General features: G+C 39.4%; 1 protein-coding gene across 10 annotated transcripts in view; it reads right to left on the bottom strand.

Annotated features, from left to right (window-relative positions):
* The window catches only part of MANBA (mannosidase beta), a 77,293-nt gene that overhangs the window by 37,686 nt on the left and 15,623 nt on the right, over positions 1 to 23,984 (bottom strand). For 9 of the 10 annotated variants that reach the window (XR_007507822.1, XR_007507818.1, XR_007507817.1 and 6 more), the window contains 7 exons: positions 17,811 to 17,905; positions 17,236 to 17,341; positions 15,133 to 15,303; positions 12,398 to 12,521; positions 9,814 to 9,989; positions 6,576 to 6,686; positions 937 to 1,088 (listed from right to left, as the gene is read on the bottom strand). Coding sequence is in view for 2 of the 10 variants with exons in the window: in XM_049815297.1 (XP_049671254.1) it covers positions 937 to 1,088; positions 6,576 to 6,686; positions 9,814 to 9,989; positions 12,398 to 12,521; positions 15,133 to 15,303; positions 17,236 to 17,341; positions 17,811 to 17,905 (935 nt within the window). In the remaining 8 variants the exon portion in view is untranslated. Of the gene's footprint in view, positions 1 to 936; positions 1,089 to 6,575; positions 6,687 to 9,813; positions 9,990 to 12,397; positions 12,522 to 15,132; positions 15,304 to 15,936; positions 16,098 to 17,235; positions 17,342 to 17,810; positions 17,906 to 23,984 lie in introns of those variants that run through there. The other variant, XR_007507823.1, reaches the window with a different exon arrangement.

Genomic DNA, 23,984 nt, shown 5'->3' with positions numbered 1-23,984 from the left:
ACTATTTTGTTACCTTCTAAGCCTACATGTCTGGACAGACCTCTCAAAAAGCAATTTTTTGTGCACAAAAACTTACTCGGTCCTATTAACACTTACAAAATAGATGGAGTGACACATAGCAAGTAAGTGCTTTTACAGAAGTATTGGCAGGACCAGATTTAGAAATACTATATTTTCTTAATCACATCGTTCTTTTCTCCTTAGATATTACTTGCTTTAAATAGCAATCACTTGAATTCAAATCCTCTTTTAAACACGTTCAGAAAACTATATTCCCTTCCTGAGTTCCAGAATGCATAGCGAGAACGGGGGAGTGAGAGGGGGAGGAGAAAGCCTGAGACTCTGAATCTCATTTTAAGGGATTCAGGCTCCATTTGTTTTTCCTTAATCATGCTGGCAGCCTCTAAATTGCATGTGAATGCACACTGCAGCATGCCCTGTTGCCCTGGTTCCCTGACTACCCAGAGCAAAGCTTACTCAAAGTACAGTGTGGCCCCCATTCCACCTGTATCTCCAGGGTGCTGTGTCATTGAAATCCAAGAAGCCTGGACCAGAGAGGGGAAAAAGGGAGAGAGGCTACTTTGCCCTTATGCCTCCCTGCACGAGATGGGTTAGGACATGACTAAAGTGCACTTCCTCTGAGTATAGGATCAGACAGCCTGAGGATCATCCCTAAAAATACCCAAAAGGCCAGTAAACTGTGGACAGCAAACAACCACCTTCCCACCAGTTATTGCACTTGCTCGCCTTGAACATCACTCAAATCTATTAATGTTAATTAAGCCCTAATTCTGAGGCCTCCAACCCACAACAATTAGCGACCTACCTTGAAAGGAGTTCCACCTGCTAATACCACCCTTTGATAGAGGGCAGACAGACAATCAGGAGGAGGAAAACATGATCCTTTCTCCTTAGAGAACATCAAATGTGGCTTACGTGTCATAGGTCACTCTGTCCTGGAAAGAATCTGCTGGAATCCAGTTTGAGCCCTTAATGAAAATGGGTCGGCCATTGATTTTGAAGTAGAAACTCAGACCTGGTGAGCCAGGAATAGGTTCCTGAACAAGTTCTACTGTCCGAAAATAGGCCTGTGAAGACATGAAACTTAGATTTAAAGCAGACAAAAATAAATTAAAACAAAATAAACAAAGGAAACCATTACAAAAGGGATTCAGCTGAACACTAACAGCTTAGAATTTGTCAAGGAGTCAAAACATAAGGTCTCATCTCTAAATTCCTGCTTGATTAAAACACACTGTAACAGGGCTAAAAAGAATCCTTCCAATAAACCTGTTCACTTTTTAAAGTTACTATTAAGAGAGAGAGAAAGCATGCACAAATGAGCACGCATGTGCACGCAAGTACATATGTAAGAGACAGGTGCATATTTGCTTGCTGCAGAATTCAGTCAAAAGTCCAGCTGAGGAACAGAGAGGAATACAGTGGTTGCATTAGATCAGACACACCATTTAATCTGCAATTTTCTCCTTACAGAAGCACACTGCAGCAGCTCAGCTCTAAGTCTTGTCCCTGAATGCCTAGCTTCAGGTTCATCCAGTAAAAGCAAAATCTTCTTCTTTTGCTGCCCTGAAATGATACCTTTTTAATAGGTGTAGCAATTAAAGAGAAAAAAAGATATGCATGCAAACACAAATGCCGGTTTGGAAGTGAAGGGCCCTCTGGCCATCGCAGCTGTGTTTGAACAGCATGATCAGCAATAAGGTTTCAGAGAGACCAGTACAGCTAAATAACCACTAACTCTGTGTAAGGTAATAAAGGTCATTCCAGATAAGAGCACATCTAAGCAGAAGCCAAACTTTTACAGCTGCTTTTTCGGTCTAATATCTGGTATTGTGTACTGCAGACACTGAAACAAGAAAACATTTCTCCTTCCTGCTGCAGGTGGAAGAAAAGTTCTCAAGAAATCATTCTGGACATTTTCTGGGTCTTCATTTCAGTCAAAGCAACAGTGCTGCTCTGAAGGGTATCCTGATTGCACTGACATAAACAGTCAATTTCACAGTCATGAGAGAGCAGTTAGTTGACTGCAATAATACTTTGCACTGACCCCTTATTTGTAGAGGTGTCTTCCCCACATGCCATGGGGCAGATGCAGAGCAGCTGCCATGTTAAGCTCCTGTGCAGCTGCAAAGTGTTACAGAAAACATCTCTTTCAGGAAGGCTTTATACTTCCTTTTCTCCTGCATCCCTGTTCCAGTTCAACTTATCTATGCCAGAAAGAAAACTCTTTTTCTTTCTGGTACCTGTTGCTCATTGTCATAGGGAGATAAGTGGGAAATTAAATAAAGCAAAGGAAAGCTAATAGCAAATTTCAGCCAACTCAGACCAAGCAACAAGTCTGGGTCAGGAGGGCAGGAACCTCATTTTTTCTAGGCTACCCCTAAGATAGCAACCACTCCTCTCTCAGATGACTATTTGCTATACCTTTTCAAAAGGTTGGCTTGTAGCGTACAGTCTGTTCTCTCTATGCCACAAGCTACAGTTGAGACAAGTATCTGTCAGTAACTCAGGCTAAAATTAACCTAGTTAAGTGCAAGCGATATACCTGTCTTTAAGATAAAAATGTAATTATTTCACACACCAAACAAGGCTGAAGTTCAAATGCGAAATGACTAAACCCACTGTGGGACTGTGTTTTTTTAAACTTTCAGCTTATCAAAAATCATACAGATAGACAGAAAATTATTTCTAGTGGTAGAGAAGACAAAGAAAATCACTGGGGTTTTTGCTTCCTCTGTGGTGCTTCTTAGTCAACTGGACAGTTATTAATTAAACACCAGGACAGAGACAATGCACATACCAAACTAGATGCATGAGTGGAGGCTGCAGATCACTGACCTCAAACTAAACCCCTCTGCATCATGGCAATGACCAAAACATAGAAACTGAATGAATAAAAAAAAAAACGGACTTGCCCCAAGTCCTGCAGTGTTTCATAGTGTTGCCCTGGACACAACAGTGGATTAGTGGCAAGTGGGGCTCAGCATCCGTACCACTAAAGAAATTCCCAGCTAGAGAAAAACTACACAGTCAGACCACTGAGAGGACATTTCAGACTCCCTGTCCAATATCTCTGTGCACATACATGTGCTGAGGACAGTGTGCCCTGCCTTTTTTCTGCTGTGAACCTGTTGCACACTAGGTTGGCTGAATATAGACCAGCATGATGAACTTAGCTTTAGGACAGGAGTCTTAACACCCATTCCTAGAATTCTGCAGATTTATTTTAACATGAGAAGTTGAATTAAAAAAACAACCAATATTTCATACAACTTTCATGGTTACCCTAACTATTGAAGGCTACAAAAGAAAAACTATGAGTACTACACTAGTGAAAAAGTTCTGACCTTGCTCCAGTGAATTCAATTACTTGGAGAAAAACTCCTCAGACTCCAGTGTAACTCTTTTTTGTGGCACAAAATGGAATGGGATCTATAGTTGGGGCTCCCAAAGTATTTGGGAGGTCCTTCTAATGGATGTCATCAGGCAGGTTGGGACTGTCTCAGAGTGCATTTGTAATGGAATATTTATATTACTGACACAAGTAATGTGATATCGCTTTATTCGTGCTCAAGTGCAACTCATGCAACTGGCCAAATTCAAGGCAATGTGAGAGGCTGAAACACCCAGCCAGGACCACCCATACAGCAGGAGGAAGAGGAAAAGCTCCTCAGCCCCATCACAGATTCCCAGGCCTCCAGGGTTCAGTGCCTTTTTGTTCCCACTCCATTGCTCCCCAGGGGCCCCACCTGGTAACACAGCACCTCTTCCTGTTCCTACAGCAGCTCCCTTCTGCCTTGTTGGGTAAAAGAAGGGCAAGGGGAGACAACTAGCACCTGGCATACTTGGTTACGTGCCTTTCTGGCTACTGAGACCTTGGCCACCTTGAAATCTGTCTGATAGACCTTACTGCCTGAGGACTGAACATTTCTCCCAGTCTTGGAGCACATAAAAGAGGCTCTCTAGCCACCACAGACCAATCAGCTGATTCTGTGCACAGTTAAGAAACAGATACCTGTCTTTTTAAGTCACATACGAAGGCTTTGTACCCAGTTAAGTGACCTGTGGATCACATTTGGCATTCCTGGATTTAGCAGTAGGAAAAGTAATGGGGATGAAGATGCCTAGAGCTGAAATAAGATCACAGAATGCCCCAGTGACCTAACAAATTAGCACACAGTGTGAAAGCAGTGTGAAAACTACAAAGCCAAAAGGAAAGACTTCTGGAAGTCATGCTAAAAGGCCCGGGGGGGGCAGGGGGGGAGGAGGGTGTAGAGGGAAGGAGAGAAAGACAGCTAGAGGTTAAGATCTTCCAAGTACTAAAATAGCCTCACGAAATAAAAACTCTGATTACAGTGTTGAAGAAATAAGCATACAGAAACATGGGGAAACAGAATCAAAAAGCAAACAAGTGCCTCATGAGGCAATAAAAGAGGTAATAAATTCCTTGATGTAGGCACGGCAAGAAGAAAAACAACTTATCAACAGCAAACAGGACTGGATAGACCCTCCCTCAAGAAAAGTGATTTCATTCTGAGATAATTTCTGTCTATTACTTTGTTTCGCATTATCCTGAAAAACAAACTCTAAACCAAAGTGTTCAAATAGAAAAACAAACCAAAACCAAAACCAACCCTGTCCTGGATGTTGGCTTTATTCTGTTTTGTTTTTCTGCTACTCTCAACAGGAGCGAGTAGGTACTTCCCTCAGCCAAAGATATTCCCAGCACAGCCGGCTAGAGCTTTATAGAGCTCCCGCAGGTACATATTTGGAGGCTACCCAGAAATCTTCCCAAAGGATCAGTTAATGTTTTGGAGACTACTCTAACATGTAGTTCAAGCTGAGGGTAGCCAAATCTGACATACGACCAAGCTGTGCGTTCTCACATACACAGTTCTCGCCTGTCCAAAGTTATGTAGATACTCACATGGAGACAAACCATTTGTGAAATGTCTCACCCCTATTTCTTTTCTTTTTAAAAAGAGAGGTGGGAGTGGGAAATGTATTCCACCTGAATACAGTACTAGGCAAACAACAGAACTGACAATAGAACAACTTTCAGGAACATTTATCCCTGATTGTATCTCCTGAACTACTCAAAGTTCTTATTAAGCCATATGAATGTTGCTATTCAGTCCTGCTGACATGACAGCAAATTGTGCTAGAACATGAAAAAACTGCATATGGAGGCTTTTTCCACTCGTACAGCTCAGGCCAGGGGCAGGGTGGTGTGCGTGTGTCTGTCAGAATCCAAGACAAAGCTCCACAGTACACATGAAGGAAGACTAGACTTGACACTATGAATCTTTAAAGGCTTCATATGCTGGTTAATTTATAATGCCCACTCTGTGGTGCATTTGCTTTTTTCCCCCTTAAGGAGAAAAAAAGAAGAGGCTTCCGAGTCTCTTTTGTAGACCATGAAGTCCCTCTGATCATAGGCCACAGGGCTCTATGAAATATCCTGACGCAACTACCCAAGTGGAATCAATTAGTTTTCCTATCATTGCGCAGTTTTCACACAGTAACAACAGAATTTTCCTTTTTACAGGCTTTATAGCCATATTTCCTACAACCACTTTTTCCAAGCATAATATGCCATGTTTTTTTGGTGTGGTTTTCTAATTGTTTCAAAATTAAATCACTAATAACAGTGAAGAATTATTATTATGACTTCACAATCAAACTAAGGGCTAGCCCTATAAAGACTAGGACTCCAGAAACTACTGCTTTTCAAAGGATTTTTCACATGAACAAATATTACAGCAAATAGCAATTTTAGATGCCTACTGACCACATTAGCTTTTAGTGAAGCAATACACATCAGAATCACCTAATAAATATGTAAATATACTTGGTTGTTTCCACATGTTGATGGCATAAGGAGCCCAGTCTAATTTGTATGATTTTTTTTTTCCAATGGACAATTGAAAATTACCTCTTCCAGACTTCTTAGTAAAAACAAACAGAAAATTATACAGCCAGTGTGTTGCAGGAACCATTATGCAAATATCCCTGAATATTACTTTCATGGTCATATTAAGTTGTTACCTCCTCTTAAACCTGAAGCACATCTATATTCTAATAAATGAATGTATGTTAGCTTTTTAGGAATGTGTCTATGCCACAAATTTTTTTAAAAAATTGAATTAGCAAGAAAAATCTCAGTAATAAATCTTCAGATAATCTATAGACATCTAAAAGAGTTTTTCAGTGCACGATACAAAAACATCAGCATGATATATCAAGTTTAAAAGTGCTTTTTTTCATAAGATAGAAAACTTAAGAAGTAAACATCCTTTCCTTTCTGAGGTTTCCAACTAACTGTAAGTCATCTTCCAGTCTGAATGCAGGTAAAGGCATCCACACAAACTAAGGCTAGCAGAAACAGGTAAACATACATTGTGACGTTAAAAAACCTCTTGTTTCTCATTAGCATTTTCACATGCATATTACAATCCAGCAAAATATTTAAGAGCTCTAGATACCTGCTATACAGAGCAGATGTCCTAACAGTAGCTGTGCAATGCCAGCTGTAATCAAGCTGAAGGGCTCACCTTTGAAAATTTCTCAATCTGGTATCCTGCCTCCATGATGAAAGTTGTTGTCATGTTATATCCAGTTTGCTTTCCATGTCCATTTGGCCACCAAGCCTCCACTGCAGAACTCTTGAACATACAAGAGATAAAGTCAGAGCAATGTGTATAAAAAGAGGCATAACATGCACCTAGGGGCTCAGATATCTTTGAGTGAATTACCACAAGTCTAATGATTTTTTGTGTCTCAGCTGAGCCATGGTAACTGCAATTTCTCCAGCTGCAGCTCTGAGGTGAAAATTATTTAAAGAGAGAAGTATGATTTCTTCCACTGAAGTCCAGGCTATCACTTCATCTTGTGTCCACAACAGGCCATGAGCACACAAACACGCGCATGCACATGTCTAGCTGCTACCCCTCAACTGAGGTACATTGACAGAATATTCTCCCAAAACTCAAATATCTGTGTCAGGAGCAGATATTGTTTGCTAGTCTCTGTATCATACCCTTCCTCTCATTGACCCTTTTACCTATCACATACCACATTCAATATACAGAGGTGACACTTTTCAATTGTGGCTTTGGTAATACGTGACCATACTGACTGCTTCACTTATGTCAAGCTTTTAAGTGAAATTATAAGGTTCATTCTTTCTTTTCAGTGTTTTCTGCTTTTTCTCTATGCTTCCTAATCACATCATTAGTACCCCATAATTTTTACAAACATAAAAAAACTACCTCTAGGATGACAGAAGGATTTAATTTTCTCATTTTTCTAGTCACAGAGCAACATTTATATCTTCATTCTAGCAGCCTACTTCTGCTGCTCAATCCTATTGCCAACATTTGCCAGTTGAGTGCACAACACAAAAATTGTGGAAAGAAAGCAATAATGCATGCAACCAAACAATGGAGGGATCAGCACTGAATAGAGTCATGTAAGGAGTGCCTCAATCTTTTCAAATAAAATGAGGCCAGAGAGCAGCCCAACAATATGTTTTGCTGTAGCCATACTTGGACACAATCATGAATGTATCTACTAACATTTCAGCTTCCGCGATACAGAATTATCATAAATGCTTGTGCAGAAGTACTAATCTCTGTGTTGCACGGACACAAATGGAAGCACAAAATCAGCGTGTGCCTCAACCAGGGAGTGTTCAAAGCCACCTGGCACGGCTGGAGTGCCTCATTGGCCACTAATGATGTCATCTCCATGCTCACCATTAGCTGATAAGCAAAATGCTGTATGTTAGCAACACAGCACTTTGTGTGGCAATTGCAGGAAGACTGCTTACACATCTCGGGTGATACACACCACTCAAACACCTACTGGCTTCGCAACATAATCTGCAATAAACTCTCAACTAGAAATAAATTTCTGGTGAGGTCTCACTATTTAACATGCACCACACAAGTCTGTCATACAAAGTAAGGGCTCCATTAGGCTTATTGACACACGAGAACACATTGCAGGGCTTCTTGTAAAATCAGCTGATGTGAATTCATGCAGCAAAGCCTTTTGTGTACGAAGAATAATAAAACACTGTTGCCTCTGCTCTGAAGGAAGTGCTTCCTTACAAACTTGCAGTCATACTCCACTAACAGATTTCTTTTGAAGTTGGGGATGGGGCAATTAAATAAATCAAAATAATTTTTGAGGTTTCACATTGCAGTGCCTGCTTAATGTAATCCCTGAAAAGGCTAAGCAGAGACTAATGATTGTTTTAAATGAAACTGGGTATGCGTAATTGCTCATGCAACTTGTATGTCAGATGACAACAGTAACAAAAATCATGTTTGCATGCTTTTATGCTTTCATGTCAAAATAAAACAAAGCACATTAAGTATGCAAGTCACTGAGTGTGCATACTAGAACATAAATATCCTGCTTGCCTTGAACACATGCTTTTTCTCCACTCAAACAACTGACAAGAGAACTTGAGAATACATGCATAATGCATTCAAACTGGGGAAACAAATGCAGAGTTACACAGTGATAGAGAAAATCAGTAGAGCCAGTAAAATATACAAAGGTTTGAGGGCAGACCCTCAAACATTATTAATGGCCAGAACTGTCAGACGCCCCAAATTCCTGCTCACAGCACATCGCTCACCCACAAATCTAACTGTGCCCTGTGGCAGTGAAACAGACGGCAGCTCCCGTTATGCTGTTGGCTCCAGTGGAGAACACCATCAGCTGTGGCTGCCACTGTGCCTGCCAGGACTCCCACCCTGCCCACTGGCCTGGGCCTGCCGCTGTCAGGTTCAGTTCTGCACAGTCAGCTCTACTAGGGCCCTGCGCTCTGAGCAAGAAGCCAAGACAAAGTTCATGGTTCTTTTTGCCACACTGGGCTCACTGCCTAATTCAAGACACCTACCTATTTGTCAACTAGAACAGACACACTGATTTTCTTCATCTCTCAAGCCTATCTATCTTTTCTTAATTACATCTGTGTGATAAAACTCAACAGTTTCTAAAAAAAACACAAACAAAACAAATTCTATAGAAGTTAAATAATGTTGGTGAATTAAGTCTGCCACCAGATAGCTTTCCAACACTTTCTGAAAGTAAGCAGACCAATTCTTTCCTCTTTTGTCACTGGGGTGTATACCAAATTCATTGTTTTTCAGTTGAGTTCTCTCCTCATTAGAGCATCCTTTACCTTTCTAAAATTCCTCCTGAGTTTTGTCTACCCAAGGGACTACAAGCCAACATAAGGAAGTACTACTCCACAACATTTCCACCAACCTTACTGCCAGCCAAGTTCTTTATAGGGCTTTTTTGCTTTTATTTACCTGAAAGAGTTATCTACTGAGAGGTTTGAGGAATGTTTCCTCTCTTTCCTGGGAGAACCATGCATATTGTAGTATATTCTAGTCCCAATCAGTCCAGTAAACAATAGCATAGGAGACAAGATACCTACTGCCAGTTAGGTGAAGTGATACAGGGTATCCAAAGGTTATCTACCTAAATAGCTCATTTAACAGTGGCTGGTGATTATGTGATCTTTTTGTTTTGCTGTAAAGGAAAGGCTTCATCATCTTTTTGACACTGAGCTATGTAGCCCCACAGACATCAATTTTTAGAGAGGAAAAGAACTGTTCTATCCTGTAAGGGGTACAGAACTGTTGTTAAAGTCAGGAACACAGTAAGGAAGGAGAGGGAGACCTAAAACTGGCATGGGGGCAGAAAGACACATTGGAAACCAGGGGAAACATTTTGCAGTTGGCTAGGGTTCTACACACACCTCCTTACCTTGTTGATGTTTACAAGCAGCACAATGCTGCCTTCTCCAGGTTGAAGCTTCACACCGAATGTTTGCTGCGTTTGCAATTTAGGAATGTTCACAGTCACAAGACCTGCAATTGGTTTGGAGCTGACTACATCAAAAATAGACTCAATTTCAAGACTCCACTGCTGAGCACTCTTCACTAAGTGAAGGGGGAGAAAAAAATGGGAATTTAAGAGTTGTGTTTATAAACCTATTGGTTAACATGATCTCCCATAAAAGAAACAATTCAAACACCTCAGATTAAATTTAACAATGTTCAAGCTGTGTTTGAACCAGACCTGCAAGGTTCATCTTCTTGTTTAGTGCATTTGATATCTGTGTTTACATTTGCAGACTCAGAAGAGAAATACACAATATGATTTATGTTTCATAACTCTTTCTTTCATTCAAAAGCCATCCAGGTTTTCAGAGTTCTGTACAAAAGTCAGAGACCATGACACCAGTCACTTCATTAGGAAGGATTTTTTTTTCCCACCAACTCCCATAGACATTATATTTGCTTTTAGTCAGCACTCGTATGAACATGGTACTCTTTGCGAAAGATCGTAATCACAAGGCAGTACAATCACTTTTGTCGATTAAACAAAAACAGTATTAACAGAAAACGAGCTGAATTCATCCCAGAGTCACTAGACAAAATGAATGGAGTTATGCTGGGGATGAATTGGGCCCATTGTGTCTAGACTTGATGGGCTGTATCTTTATGTCCCTTTCACCACCGAAGTGTGGTGGAGGAAACAAGTTAATGACTTCCCTGAGATCTCTCTACAGTTACCTCAGACAGTCCTCTCCTGTACAGAATTTACTGAATAAGGCAAGCCAGGGTCAAGGGTACTCAAGATTAACATGTAAATTTCCCATTGATTTCAGCAATTAAGTTACCTATCTACAAACATAGCCTGGCTAATCCTATACTTCAAATTTTACAGATGAACATGTAAGCAAAAGCAAATAAAACAGAAGACAAGGAAAACTAGAACTAACACACATTTTAGATACACAAACTACTAACCACTTACTTTCTCTTTTCACGTATATATTCTAGCTCTCCTTCCTCCAGGAGAGAAAGGGAGCTCCCTCCAAGAGCAAAGAATTGCATTCAGCCCTGGTGTGATTTTCACTGTCTTTTGTAGAATGAAGAGCAATGAATATGTTCCCAAGTTTTTATTACACCCAGCGTTAGCCAGGGAAGACCAATTTTCAGAAACGTTGAAGGAGTTGAAAAAACATCCACCACACCCCGCAAGGGTCAGCCATTACAGTGCGTTTTCCCTCCCTTCCAAGGGCATATAGGAATTCCAGCCCACTCTTAAATGCATGAAATCAAGAACAATGAATCTTTGACAGACTCAGTAGTCAAAAGGCTGTGACACCAAATTTGATGAGCAATATAACTGCATAAGCAGCTTAAATTCAAGTTGTGCATTTACTCTTATTTTTCAAATGTTATTATGTTTGAATACTAATAAGCTCTGGCTCTGCTTCCAAACCACTCCTGAATGAAAGAGGTTTTCTCTGCTTATCCAGAGAGCAAGAGTTTACCTACCAGAAGGTGGAGTTGTGGGAATGTGGGAGGGACCAGAAAAGATTTTTACTGTAACTAAATTTTAGAGAGCACACAGACTCTGTGCTGGGGCTTTCCATGGAAATTCCAGTCACGTTAATTCTAGCTAAGACCTGCAGCTATTTCAGGAAGCTTTAAAAGCAGCCAGGGAGTGACGTCTTCCTCTTTTATTCATACACAACAACTCTATTCCCAAGGGCTGAAATTCAACCCAGTGCAGAGGACTCACGTGCTAGCCTTTACTCCACTGAAGACTGGGCTCAACAGGCAGTGAAAGAAAGCATGCGGGTGGTCTACAATGGGGCATATTACCGTTTACAGAGTTTCAACAGAAAATTAACTACTTTTGCTCAGCTGCAATGATCTTCAGGACAAAGGAGAGGAAAATCAAAGACCACGTCAAGGGAGGAAACCGGTTCGGTAAGTTAGGTAGCAGGAATGCAGGAGGCTATCCTCTCAAATTGCAGCCTTAACAAATTATCCTTGCATAGCACAACTGCTTTTCTCTCTCAGACTTCATGTTATGTCTTGAAAACTCTGTGCTCTTGAAACTCTGCTCGCTGTGCATTGGTCTTCCCAACACAAAACTAAATTCCCACAGCAGCTTTGCCTTTGTTTTAAATGGAGGTGAGACAAAAGTGAGACATATTTATTGGGAGTCTTGGTGAAAACACATGCCAATAAAAAAGAAATGCTTCAAAACAGGAGAACAGGGACTAACCTTAGCTATACTAAATATATTTCTGCAGTTATTCAGAGATCTTCAAGCAAAAAAATATTCTGAATTCTAACATTTTTAATCACTATTGTTTGTACTGAAGCACTGTTTCAAGACCTAAAAGGGTATGCTGTGGGAAGAACTACACACAAAGTCATAATAAAACAACAGAACCTTTCCTAAACTGGCAGTTAATTGAGCTTAACAATAAAATGGTTTGTATTCCAAAGGTGAAACAACAATAAAAAGTAGTAACACGACTTACCAAAGAAAGAAGTCAAAGAAAAGTAAATCAGGTGATAATGGTTATAGGCCTCAATCCTAACATCTTTCCAGATTCCTTGAGTGGGGAAAGAAGGGCCCCAGTCCCAACTAAATGAACACTGCTCCTGGAATACAGAATGATTATGTTACAATTGCCTATTTTTCACAGAGACATTGATGCTCTGCCAGAAATAAAAATAATTTGCTACCTAGAAATAAAATATTGCCAGACACTGAAAGAATTTTTCCAATTTCTATAAACCCAGAAGAGCCTACATTAATGTTTCCCTTAATTCTTGACCACAACTCCGCTTCTACTACCTGTATTATATAAAAAATACAATTTTGTATTAAACAACCATATGTAGCAAAATTTTATATTAGTGAGAGAGCAAAATACCACCTAGCCCACCACTTCAAACAACCCAGTAAAGATCAAAAAACCAAGCCAGCAGGTTACTCAATTCAGCTCTGAATTACCTTAGTTTGTAATGTCAGTATTTAGTGGTCTACCTAAACCACAAAGTAAGCAGAAAACTGATGGTTACAAATGCTAAAGTAATCTAAAAGAACAATATCAAATTAAAAATTGTGGGTATATCTGAAATACCTTATCCCCTGGTTTTTGTTGTAACACCATAGATTAGTACAAGGAAAGAGATGTGTATGGTTCAGCCATGTTCACTGTTTATCCCCTTTTTATGGTTCTCTCATACAAAAACAAAGGGAACAAAAACATGGTTGAGAAATAGCTTAGTTCTGGTTCCAACATCAGAATAACTGTCAGAATTATAAAATGCTGGTCGGGTAGAGAAGTACCTACACTGCTCTCCATTTAGCTGTTTTGAAACCTAGTCAGACCTCTAGTTAACAAATCCCTTGAAGACATCTATTCAGCTGCCCTCCAAGCTTCACACAGCCCCAGCCCCCAAAGCAAATACAATAGATCTCCTTAAAGTCTTGTACAGTGACCTACAGTTCTAAATTTAGAGACTAATAACTTACAGCCGAGGCATACTAATTTTGGCAAACCACACCACACAAAGTCTGGCCTATCCCTTGCATCGCTGGAGTCAGCCTGCCTGCCTATCAAGTTGCAAAAGAGCCTTCCAGGAAGCAAGCACTGTACCTATTTCAAGTGTAAAAACAGGGACAACACATTCTTAGAAAACAAGTCAGATTGAAAGTAGTTTTCCCTTCATAAAAAATAAACAAATCAATCACCGACAGATTGTCAGGTTTCGCTAATAATATTGCAGCGACCGCTATCAGAAATAGTATGTCATAAGAACAATATGCTTGTATCACTGAAGTACATTACCAGTGGAAGGCTTGCGTTTTGCCACAAATTCCTATTAAGATTTAGATAAGTTTACTGCACTTAATAGTGAACCTCAAACATGTAAACAGCTCTCCACTACTTGAAGATGGTAAGCAGCCAGCTTACTTTAGCAATGTTCTAGTATGTTTGTTTACTTTTAAATGTGACATCACTGCTGTTGTTGCCATATACTTGGAACTAGAAATGTTTCTGGAAATGTCTGAAGCTGCTTCCGAGTATAGTCAAACAACTCCTTTGAGGAAGAGCACTAAGGTAGTTTCTTACAAATGCAAAGGTATAGTTCAGTAAAGCATAAAGTAATTCCTGGCCATTTTTGCTCTATAAATAAGTCTACAGCTGTTTAAGTGCCTTCTTCCTTCCAAGCTCCTCCCTGCACTGATTTCTAAGAAACATGGTGGACTCAGAAGAATTAATCAACTTTCTAAAATGCTGTGAAAATAAAAGTAGCAGCAAGTAGTAATAAAGACAACATCTTAATCCTGAAGGATCTTCCCAGGACAATATGGAGCCTATCTTTCCATTAACAAATTTTAAAGGAAATCACATCCAGATTTAGATCAACAGGATTCCAGTCATTTTTTTGAGGAGGATCTAGAAGGACTTCATTGAAAAGATTAAAAATTGTTAAAAAGAAAAGCATTTAAGTGGAGACAAACACCCAAAAAGAGAAATTTCAAAATAAGATCACCTAGCCATTGTCTCTAGCTGCTGCAAAGCTATCAGAAATATATACTACTGAAATGGCAGTTTGCCTTGAGTAAGTTTTAACAGTGATGAAGCCATGTCTTAAATCAGAATTTCTGAGCTTCATTCATTGTATATTACATTGTTATTTTCACTGAATATGTACTTAAAAGTCACACTTCACAGCACTGCAATAAGATGAGAACAGGTCCTCTGTTGGATAACACTTCTTGGGACACGCCAGAGCTGCCCTGTATAAATAGCACAGCACATGAGCAATAGCAAACACTCACAAAGCTGCTTGGCTGAGATTTTTACAGCCTTGGCAATATACACTGGTATTTGCAACAGTGAACTCTATTGTCAGCATACATTGCTAAATCCACCCAGTGGATCAAAATGTAATGATTACACATTTCCCAATGCTATCCTGCTCTCTTAGCAGCAAGTCTCCTTGCCGATTCCTTGAGGAAAACAGCCTTTTAAATATTCTTATCGCCTAGATATGAAGCCTGGCCTTCTTATGCCTCTTGTATTATCGACGTGTTAGATTACAGGTTTCTGGGGGGACAGGAGAAGGAAGCTGCAATGAAAAATATGCCCTACTTATAAAATGACATTGCAGATTTCAGAATACATCTGTAAGGACAGCACGTGGTGCATTCCTCATTCCAAGCCTGAAGCCAGGGACAAGACAATTCTGCCCCTACCTTTCTGATGAAATTAGCGTGGCACTCTCCTTTCTGCACAGGTGGAGGGCACGCCGGGGGGATGCTGTATGCTTTGTGACATCTGCTCTGCTCTGCTGCATACGAAACAGCTGATAAGAAACGGACTTCAACAAAATTGACCTCCTTGATCACGCTGGTAATATCAAAGCTCTAGGTCAAGAAAACAGAAGAAAATCATTACAGACCTGACATTTATTTATGAGATTTATAATCACTGTTACACTGGGATTTTACTACCATACATATATTATTCAAAGTCATTTGAACTATGATCTCAACAGACTCTGGTTTTGATGGAAACGAAAAGCTGCTTCTTAAGCTGAAGAAAGAAAATACACAGTAACATTCCAGATACAAGGAGACATTTCTGGGCAAACCACTTTCCCCATACTGAGACCCCATCGCAGGCTGCAGCACTCTGCTTGCTCACAGAAGTGTTTGAAGGATAAGGGTGGCAAGAGAATCTTTACCCTTCCTCCTCACTCAGAACTCATCTGCATCTTTAGAAAGACACCTTGTTCCAACACAGAAAGCTGGTCTATACAGGAGTCCTTCCAACTCACACTGTGCTGCCAGCTTACCTACCGCAAAAACACTGAGCTGCCTTTTGCATGAATGCTGCAAAGCTGTGTATTTCATGCCAGCTGCACTCTTACCCCCAAAATGTACAGATACACATTCTATGCCAGCACCAAATAAAGCATGTGGGGACTTCCTCACTGGCTCACAAAATCCACTTCAGTGTGGCTGGACAGAAGGATAAATGTTTGGTTTCAGAATTACCTGTGCTATCAAGACAATATGGTTCCAACGGCTAATACCCATTTCTTCTTCACAGTGTGACAAGCCAAGTCTTGGCAATTTTTTCCAACTTGTGAGCAGCCCAGCTAGCATCACTTATGTCTGTAGCATACAGCAGAAAATTACAAAGAAAATAGCATCCCCCATACAGAGCCTTCACAGAGTCCTTTCTGCAGACATAGTTGTCATGTGGAACGGGTGAACAAAGCAGAAGTCTGGGTCACAGGAATCCTAGACTCAATTTAAAACAGTTCACTCTGGTTTTACAGTGAAGGCCATTTCATGAACTGTTACAATCTGAGACAGAATGAAGTTGCAGAAATAAGGGCAAAATAATATCACTTCCCAATTCTACAGAGCCTGCTACTGGCAATCCTTTAGATACTCTCCAAATAGTAAATAATTACAATTTCATAAAAGCTCTATGAAATTTCTTATTTTATAGATGGTAAAACTAAGTCACAGAGAAACTAAGTGATTTGTCCCAGGTCACACAGACCCACGTGGCAGAATCTAGCTCTCATGTCTCAGGCCAATACTGCTGCAATAAAACCTGCCAGAATGGTAAACGCTGAGATACGAAGACACTAGATTTCCTCTGTAATTCAGTTATTCCACTAACATTCTTCCTTTAAGTTTTTCTTTTTTGATTCTTTTAAGAGAAAAGTAAGGATTGTCCCTTATGCCAGTACCCAGAATAATTTTATATTTTAAAGCTATAAAATTAGTTTGACTGTTTTTGCCACTCTCAAGATCATTCCATGATGAGTTCTCTCATGCTGACATAGGCTAGGCCCAAAAATGCGAGACAATGTTATCAAAAGACCAATATAAAAATCAAAAACCCTATATGAAAAAAGCATGGAAACACAAAGTCTTTGCAACACGTGCATTTTCATTTCAGTATTTACATGTAAACCATTCTAATACCAATTAGTAAGCAGATTTACAGCTAATATAACAGATTTAAGCTTATATTTTCTTGGAGCTGTGACAGATCCCAAGAAGCAAGACTTATATTATTAGCTGAAGTGATCCTGTTGCATGGGTCCACTCATTTAGAACAAGACACATTCACCTGCAGATCTGACCCTGCTGCTACTAAAAAGATAAGTACACTTCTCTTTCTAACAGTTATCTGATTACACATGCAGTTCTCAGGTCAACACTTTCTGTGTCCAGGGACCTATTTTTATGTACTTGAATGCACTGAAAATGCTCAGCACAAAAGGGCTTTGAAGAAAAAACAGAAGCACCTTCAGAAATAAAGACATTACTTACATATCTGTTGAACATGTTGTCTGTTCTCCCAAGAGTGATATTGTTGATCAGGATCTGTGCTACTGTATCTACTCCCTCAAAAACCAAATTGACTTTCTGCCACTTTCTGCAGAAGATAACATATGCATAAAAAACTGTTAGAATACCTAGGGTTAAAAACACACAGGAGACAGACAATATAAAAATGCATGCCACCATTATCTTTAGCAGCAGTTGTCTCAACTACCTCCAAAAATATTTGACTTAGTGTGGCTACATTATATCTTTAAATAGTCAAATTAAGATGACAGCTGAAGTGGCTCAAGTCTGCAACACAGCATGTTCACATGCCCACCAGATATAAGATGGGCTAGCTTCCAATCAGCCTAAGTATTATCCTTCCTTCCTTGGCAATTCATAAGTAATTTTTAACAATTTAAAAAAATAGGAAAAAGCAACTACTGAGGTGCTCTTTAGTAACAGCTTTGCAGCTGTTATTGCATAATTTGTTTTATTAGACACGAAAGTATTAAGCAGCTAGCAATTCTGCATGAAAGATGGCACAGAACTATTTTAGACATGTGTGTACTGCATACCTGATGTCAAAAGGAGTTTTGAATGTCCTGCTATAAGTCCAGTTATCGAGTGAGATCCATCTGTACATCACATCATTAAATCTATAGTATGGATCCTAATAACAGACCAACAAAAAGAAAATTACAAGACTTATTTAGTAATAGTGTTACTATGTGAAATGCATCATAATATCCATTAGATGAGCACTTATTTCAGACAGTCTGCAAATGCAAAATCCACCTTATTTCATTCATCCTGATATTCCTTTTCACCTTTGAAATACTATGTGAAAGCAAAGCTTTGTTAATATTTGACTTTACTTATATAGGTTAAAACCTGTTTGCTGTAATCATTCATACTCAAACTACATGGAGCAGGATTTGTTTTTACATAAGAAATGACTGGGCTGGAAATAAAATAAAAAAAAATCAAGACAGCTTGTGACTTAATGAGATGAACAGAAACATGATCACCCTCACAATGATGGAGAAAGTAAGACTAATAGGATTTTAAGAGGCAAAGAAACAGCATTTTAGGCCTCCAGGGACAGCAGTGAACAAATCTCTACAGTTTAAAATAATTGCAAATACTCCAGTTGTTTCTTGTCAACTAGTCTTGATGTGGTAAGGCTAAATGAAATTGTTATATTTGGAGAGAGGGAGAAAGAGATGAAGGAGAAGCAACACAATTTGGTTTGTTGTATAAAATTAAATGACTACTTTTGAGAATAATGCTGCATTTATACCAAATGTGTTCTTTTTCCCTTCTTTTCCCTTTAGTCACACTACCCAGGAAGAATAAAGGCACAGTTGGTCTCAGCTAAGTCCTCGACCTTTTTGGCTTCATACTGTATTTATTACCTTATGGTTGGTCACAACGTTCCTCACCTAGGCTGAAGGAATCAGTTACACAGACCTGACAACCCACCGCCTTGAACCTGGTACAAAGGCAGCAGAAAGATACGGTGTTACACCCCCGTGTCAGACAGTTCAGAGTGCAGGTATCCGGGTCAGTGACTGACAGCTCAGTTCAATCCTCTTCAGCAGCTGCACAGCGGAACTGATTTCCCAAAACAAAGACCAATCTCTTCTGGACTACATGACTCAAACCCAGCTAAGAGAGAGCATAGCTGCATTAAGGTTCCCTTTGATACGAGTCTTCTACAGTACCACCACAGCTAACTATCTGTCCTGAATATCCAGATTCGCACTGAAGAAAATCTGCGCAGCTTTTTTCTTCTTGCTGAAGCTCAATTTTTCTCCCCATTTCAGGAGTCAGTATAGATACTAAGGATGCTTTTGGATTTCAAACCTTCTGAAAAACATTGTTTCATATCTCATATTTGTTTTACAACTAATAGGGTCAGGCTCTGTAGTATAAACACAAACCTATTTACATAGCAGAGCAAAATCATAACATCTAAGTGACTATCCTCAGCAGCATAATCTCTTCTGGAGTCCCGCAGCAATATAAACATCATTCCTTGAGCCCACACAGAGGGAAAGTTGTCACCTTGCCTCTACATGCTATGCTCAATCAATCAAATTTCTTACTACAAGGGAATAAGAGTCAAGAAAAGAAATGTCTTGGTACCTCAGTAAAACTATGACCTCTGTATTGGTAATACAGTGTATTCTCTAAAAGTTAAGTCAGCATGAGCTTACCAGAACAATTACTGAATTTTAATATATCTATACTATTACTTTTATATGCAAAATGCTTGAGGACTATATCTCAGACTTTTATTAAGATGCAAAATCTAAGGCTAATAAACGCATATTAAAATGCAAAATTTAGGCTCATAAAAGAAACTGTTAAGATTACTGTATTGAGACAACAAAAGGCAAGCATCAAATGTCAGAGACCATGAAAACCCACAATATGTCCTTAAAAAAGCACATTTTTAACAATTGTCTTGCTTTAACATTATTTACTATTTTATTTTAGGTTATGCTTTGGAAAATGTGTGGAAAATTTCAATCATTGCCAGTTGTATGTGTGAAATACTTAACAAAAGATGTAAGATGCAAGTTGTAAATACACTAGCAACAGCAGACTGTAAAGCCAAAACCAACTTGGTCAGTGGTCAAACAATCTACATCAGTGCCTCATCAAAGATCAAGACCTTGCATAAAAGAAACCTGCACTGTTTCTCCACGAAAGCATGGATACTGAGATGTTAATGAAGAAAGACCTGTCATCTGGAGCACACAAAAAACTGGTTGTCTAGCAGCAGACAGAAGCATAGGAATGTTTCATCAGATGGGCTTTTACACCAGTTTACAAACAGAGCTGCTTGTTTAAATCTCCTCAGAGGGTACTGCAGATCCTTTTTCCTGAAGGGGCTTTCTTCTTCTGTTTTAGTCTAAATCCTTCAAACTACAAGAAATGGATTGACTGCTAAAATATATGTCACAGAAGGTGCTAATTAGCCCCTTCTGATTCATAGGAATACTGTTTCTTCCTCACAGGCATCCACCTTTTTAGACGGGAAGCTCCTAGTTCTGTGTACCTTTATATGAAACGTAACAGCTTACTGATATCATTGCTACATAACTAGTAAAACAGTTTATATATCACACAGAAAAGCTGTTAAATGCTAATACTGGTTAGTCATTTTAAGAATGACAAATGTTGCTGGTTGTAAAATCAGTCATGTGGCAATGTTCAAGCAATGCTTTTAAGGCAGTTCTCAAGGTTCAGGAAAAATGCATGACCACAACAAAGTCCTGTAAGAAAGGAAAATTACTTCTCCAATACACTTGAGAGATTATTGAGTTTTTCATTATTAAATGCAACTGTTTTGAGTGCTGGAAGATGTACCTATAGAAGTCAAATTGTTTGGATTTATCTGAAACAGAATTTCATACTGCATTAAATCAGCTCACATTAGTATTACAGGTTTGTTTCAGAAAACTGGATAAAAAAGGACAAATTTAAAACTCTTAAGGGCACCGGGAGAATTTGAAAGATGGTAGGAAATAGACTGCACATGCATTAAATATACTTCACATTCATTAGCTCAACATGTTCCTGGAAGCAAGTCATAGAGGGGTGGAGTCAACTACAGCTATTTTTAGCTCCCACCAAACATGACAGCCTTGCATTTTTCTGCTCCCTGCAATTTGGGGAAAAATTCTGAACCACTCAAGCTCCCTGCCTCTTTGTTCTCTGCTCCCAACTTCAATGCTGTAAGAAAGCAGCAAACCACCTGCTAAGATGAGGTAAAAAGCCCACTACAGACCATCAAAAGGAAGCAATTTCCAGTTTGGGTAATAGGACATCAGCAAGACTTCAAAAGCACTAAACTGAAGACACTGCCAAGCAGCTAGATGGAAGCTCCTCCTTGCAATGATTTTAAGGGGATATTGAAAAGCTACAGTCATATAAGCTAAGAGCTTCTCCTGTTAAGCAGGAAATGGATGAGACATGAACACATCAGAAGTGAGGCTCAAAGCCCAAGTGTGTGAGCTGTGCCAGGCACACCCTGGCCCCACGAAGGGCCACCTTCAGGCCCCCGCGCAACCGGGAGACCCCGGGAGCACAGCACAAACACCTGAATGACACTAGGCAGAGCCAGCTGGATCCACGCAGAAGATCAGCATATAATAAAATGAAAAGTAACACAGGGAACAAAAACCAGATTCCTTTGCCTTATCCTACTTTTGTTATGATCTCATTTGAAATTGCCTTGCATGCTTTTCTCTCATAAATCAACTCTGCTGATGTTTTATAATGTACAGCATAAGAAAATCCTGCTGATGTAACAGATTACCAAAATAAAACTTTCAAGTCATCTTTCATGATTTACAGTTTAATGATTTTGCTGTTGCCAACTTCAGACTGGAAGCTAAATAGTTAAGATACTTATCTATATCTACGCGCCCCTTGTTATCTCAAGCAATAGCAGTCAGGACTTTTATACAATCTTCAGGAAGCCCAGTTTTACATATTTACAGCTTGAAGTCAAGCTGAACTAACGGGAGTGATGAATGGATCTGTATTCTTGGAGTATGAGTTTTGGAAGTTCATCTTAAAGGGATTCATTTTTGGTAGTTAACATCAGCATAAACCTTATGCTCAAGATGTGTTACAGCTGAACACTGAGCCAAATACTACTAAAGAGTTAATTAACAAGATATTAATACCCGTTGCTTAATATTCTTTTAATACTCTGCTGTATTTAAAAGGCTACTGTAACTTTTATCTGGTTTAACTTCCCAAGCTTTTGAAAGATAAACTTGAGTGTCCTTTAATATTCATCCTAAATTTCACTAAGGCTTTTGAACGCTTCCATATATGTTCACACAACTCAGCAGAGCACATATGTTTTAATGGAAAATAATATATTTATATTAATCAACTATTTCATCAATGAATGCCATTTAACCTGTTAGAACCATACGATACCCAATGTAATCATTACCTGGCTTGCTCTGAAAAATCTAAGTTACAATGAAATGTCAGAAAATACGCAACAGCATATTTTACACAAATGCAGAACAAGCTACAAAAAACACGCGCTACTTTACAGAACTGCAGAAATATCACTGAAAATACATAAGCCTCTGTCTCTTCTAATATATTTTAATAGCCAAGTATGACAAAGACCACGGTAACCTTCTGTGTCAAGTGCATGCCCTTGCCGTATAACAGAGCTGAAACTGCAGCGTTATCCAGCCCCCATATATTAGCATCACAGTTGCAGACCCCCCATAATAGTTCTTTACAAATCAAAGTGACAGCTAATAAGACAAAACAGCCTTTCTGTATGAATGCAAATGGATGGCAGTTGAGAAAATCCAGCTACAATAGCCATATTCATCAAAACTAAAATTTTATAGGAGTCACCTGCCAACAGAAATGGCATCATGCAGTACTTGGACAGTACATGGAAATGTTATTAAAACACGCCGGCTGAACACACACTCTGATGCTATCTCCTGCCCTTAGAGCTTTTATCATAGTTAATCCAGCATTTGAACTACATTGGTTGAACATGGAAGAAAGCAATACTTCAGTAGGAAACTGAGAAGTATCTTCCCCAAGAGCATTTTCTAAGATACGTGCATTTGGTGCATTCAGAAAGATGTGTTCATCCAATGTATATTTTATAAGCCAAGGAGTAAAGTCATCTCTAGAATGAATGCTAAGAGGATCCAGAGACATGAGTAACAAACCCTGTGTCAGAGAAATGTCTTTCAATTCACATGTATAGCCTGCACAGCAGATTAAAGTAAGGCTACAGACATGCAATCAGCTAGAGTATCCCTGGGCAAAACCAGTTTGTGCATCAACCTAAATTTGAAATGAACCACACTCTGATAAATAAGTTGCTTGCAGCCTACTCTTGCAAACTAAGCCATGTTTTGCAGACTTAATATCTGGCAGCTTATTCTTGCTGCCCTCCTTCCCCTCATTTGTGAGATGCCTGCTAAGCTACTTTGTTGGAGTAGGCCCTCCCAAATTTTGTTTTAAATTTCTGTTTTGGGTGCTAACCCATGAAAACTCCCAAGCATACAGAAGCAAAGGATGCAGTGCTATTTGCTGTTTGCAAATCACACAGAAAAACAGCGCATAGATTTCACTAGGTTGCTGAACATATGGGTCTTGCTATCCACAATAATTTAGTTCCCACTAGCTTTGTTCTCCTATTTCCTGGTACAGATTTTCAGGCCAATCTTTGCTTTTGATTACAAGCAGTAAGCTTTTGGTTTGCTGGTCTAGTGACATTTTCAGTAGGATGAATAAAAATCCTACACTCATGGCAAAGAGCAAAAGGAGCAAATGAAAAAAATACTCAAGACCAAAGCTTTTGTGTTAGGGAACTATAGTAAAACTCCTAATTCTACACTTGACACAACCCCCAAAAGGGCTGATTTCCAGAGATAATGAGCACTGAAGAAATGCAGCAACCAGTGCTCTATGCCTCTAAAATTCTAGTTGTGTGCATGCTTTTGTATAAATAGGAATATAGGAACATGATTTTAGGCAGCTGCATTTGAAAACATTTGGTCATAAGCATTTTCACCATAATGAAGAAACGTCAGGACAAACAGCTGAGCCACACTTTGCAGCATGAAGCCATGCATTGCAATAATGAATTATGTCACTGACTCCCTCCAAACAACCCAGGTTTGCTGCTTTGCAGAATGCTACAACTATGGTGGCAGGGATCGGTTACATTTAACACT

Source organism: Accipiter gentilis, chromosome 12 (genome assembly GCF_929443795.1).
Source record: "Accipiter gentilis chromosome 12, bAccGen1.1, whole genome shotgun sequence".
Classification (NCBI taxonomy): Eukaryota; Metazoa; Chordata; class Aves; order Accipitriformes; family Accipitridae; genus Astur; species Astur gentilis.
Note: the sequence above shows the minus strand (reverse complement) of the source record. Positions and strands in the feature narration are given on the sequence as shown.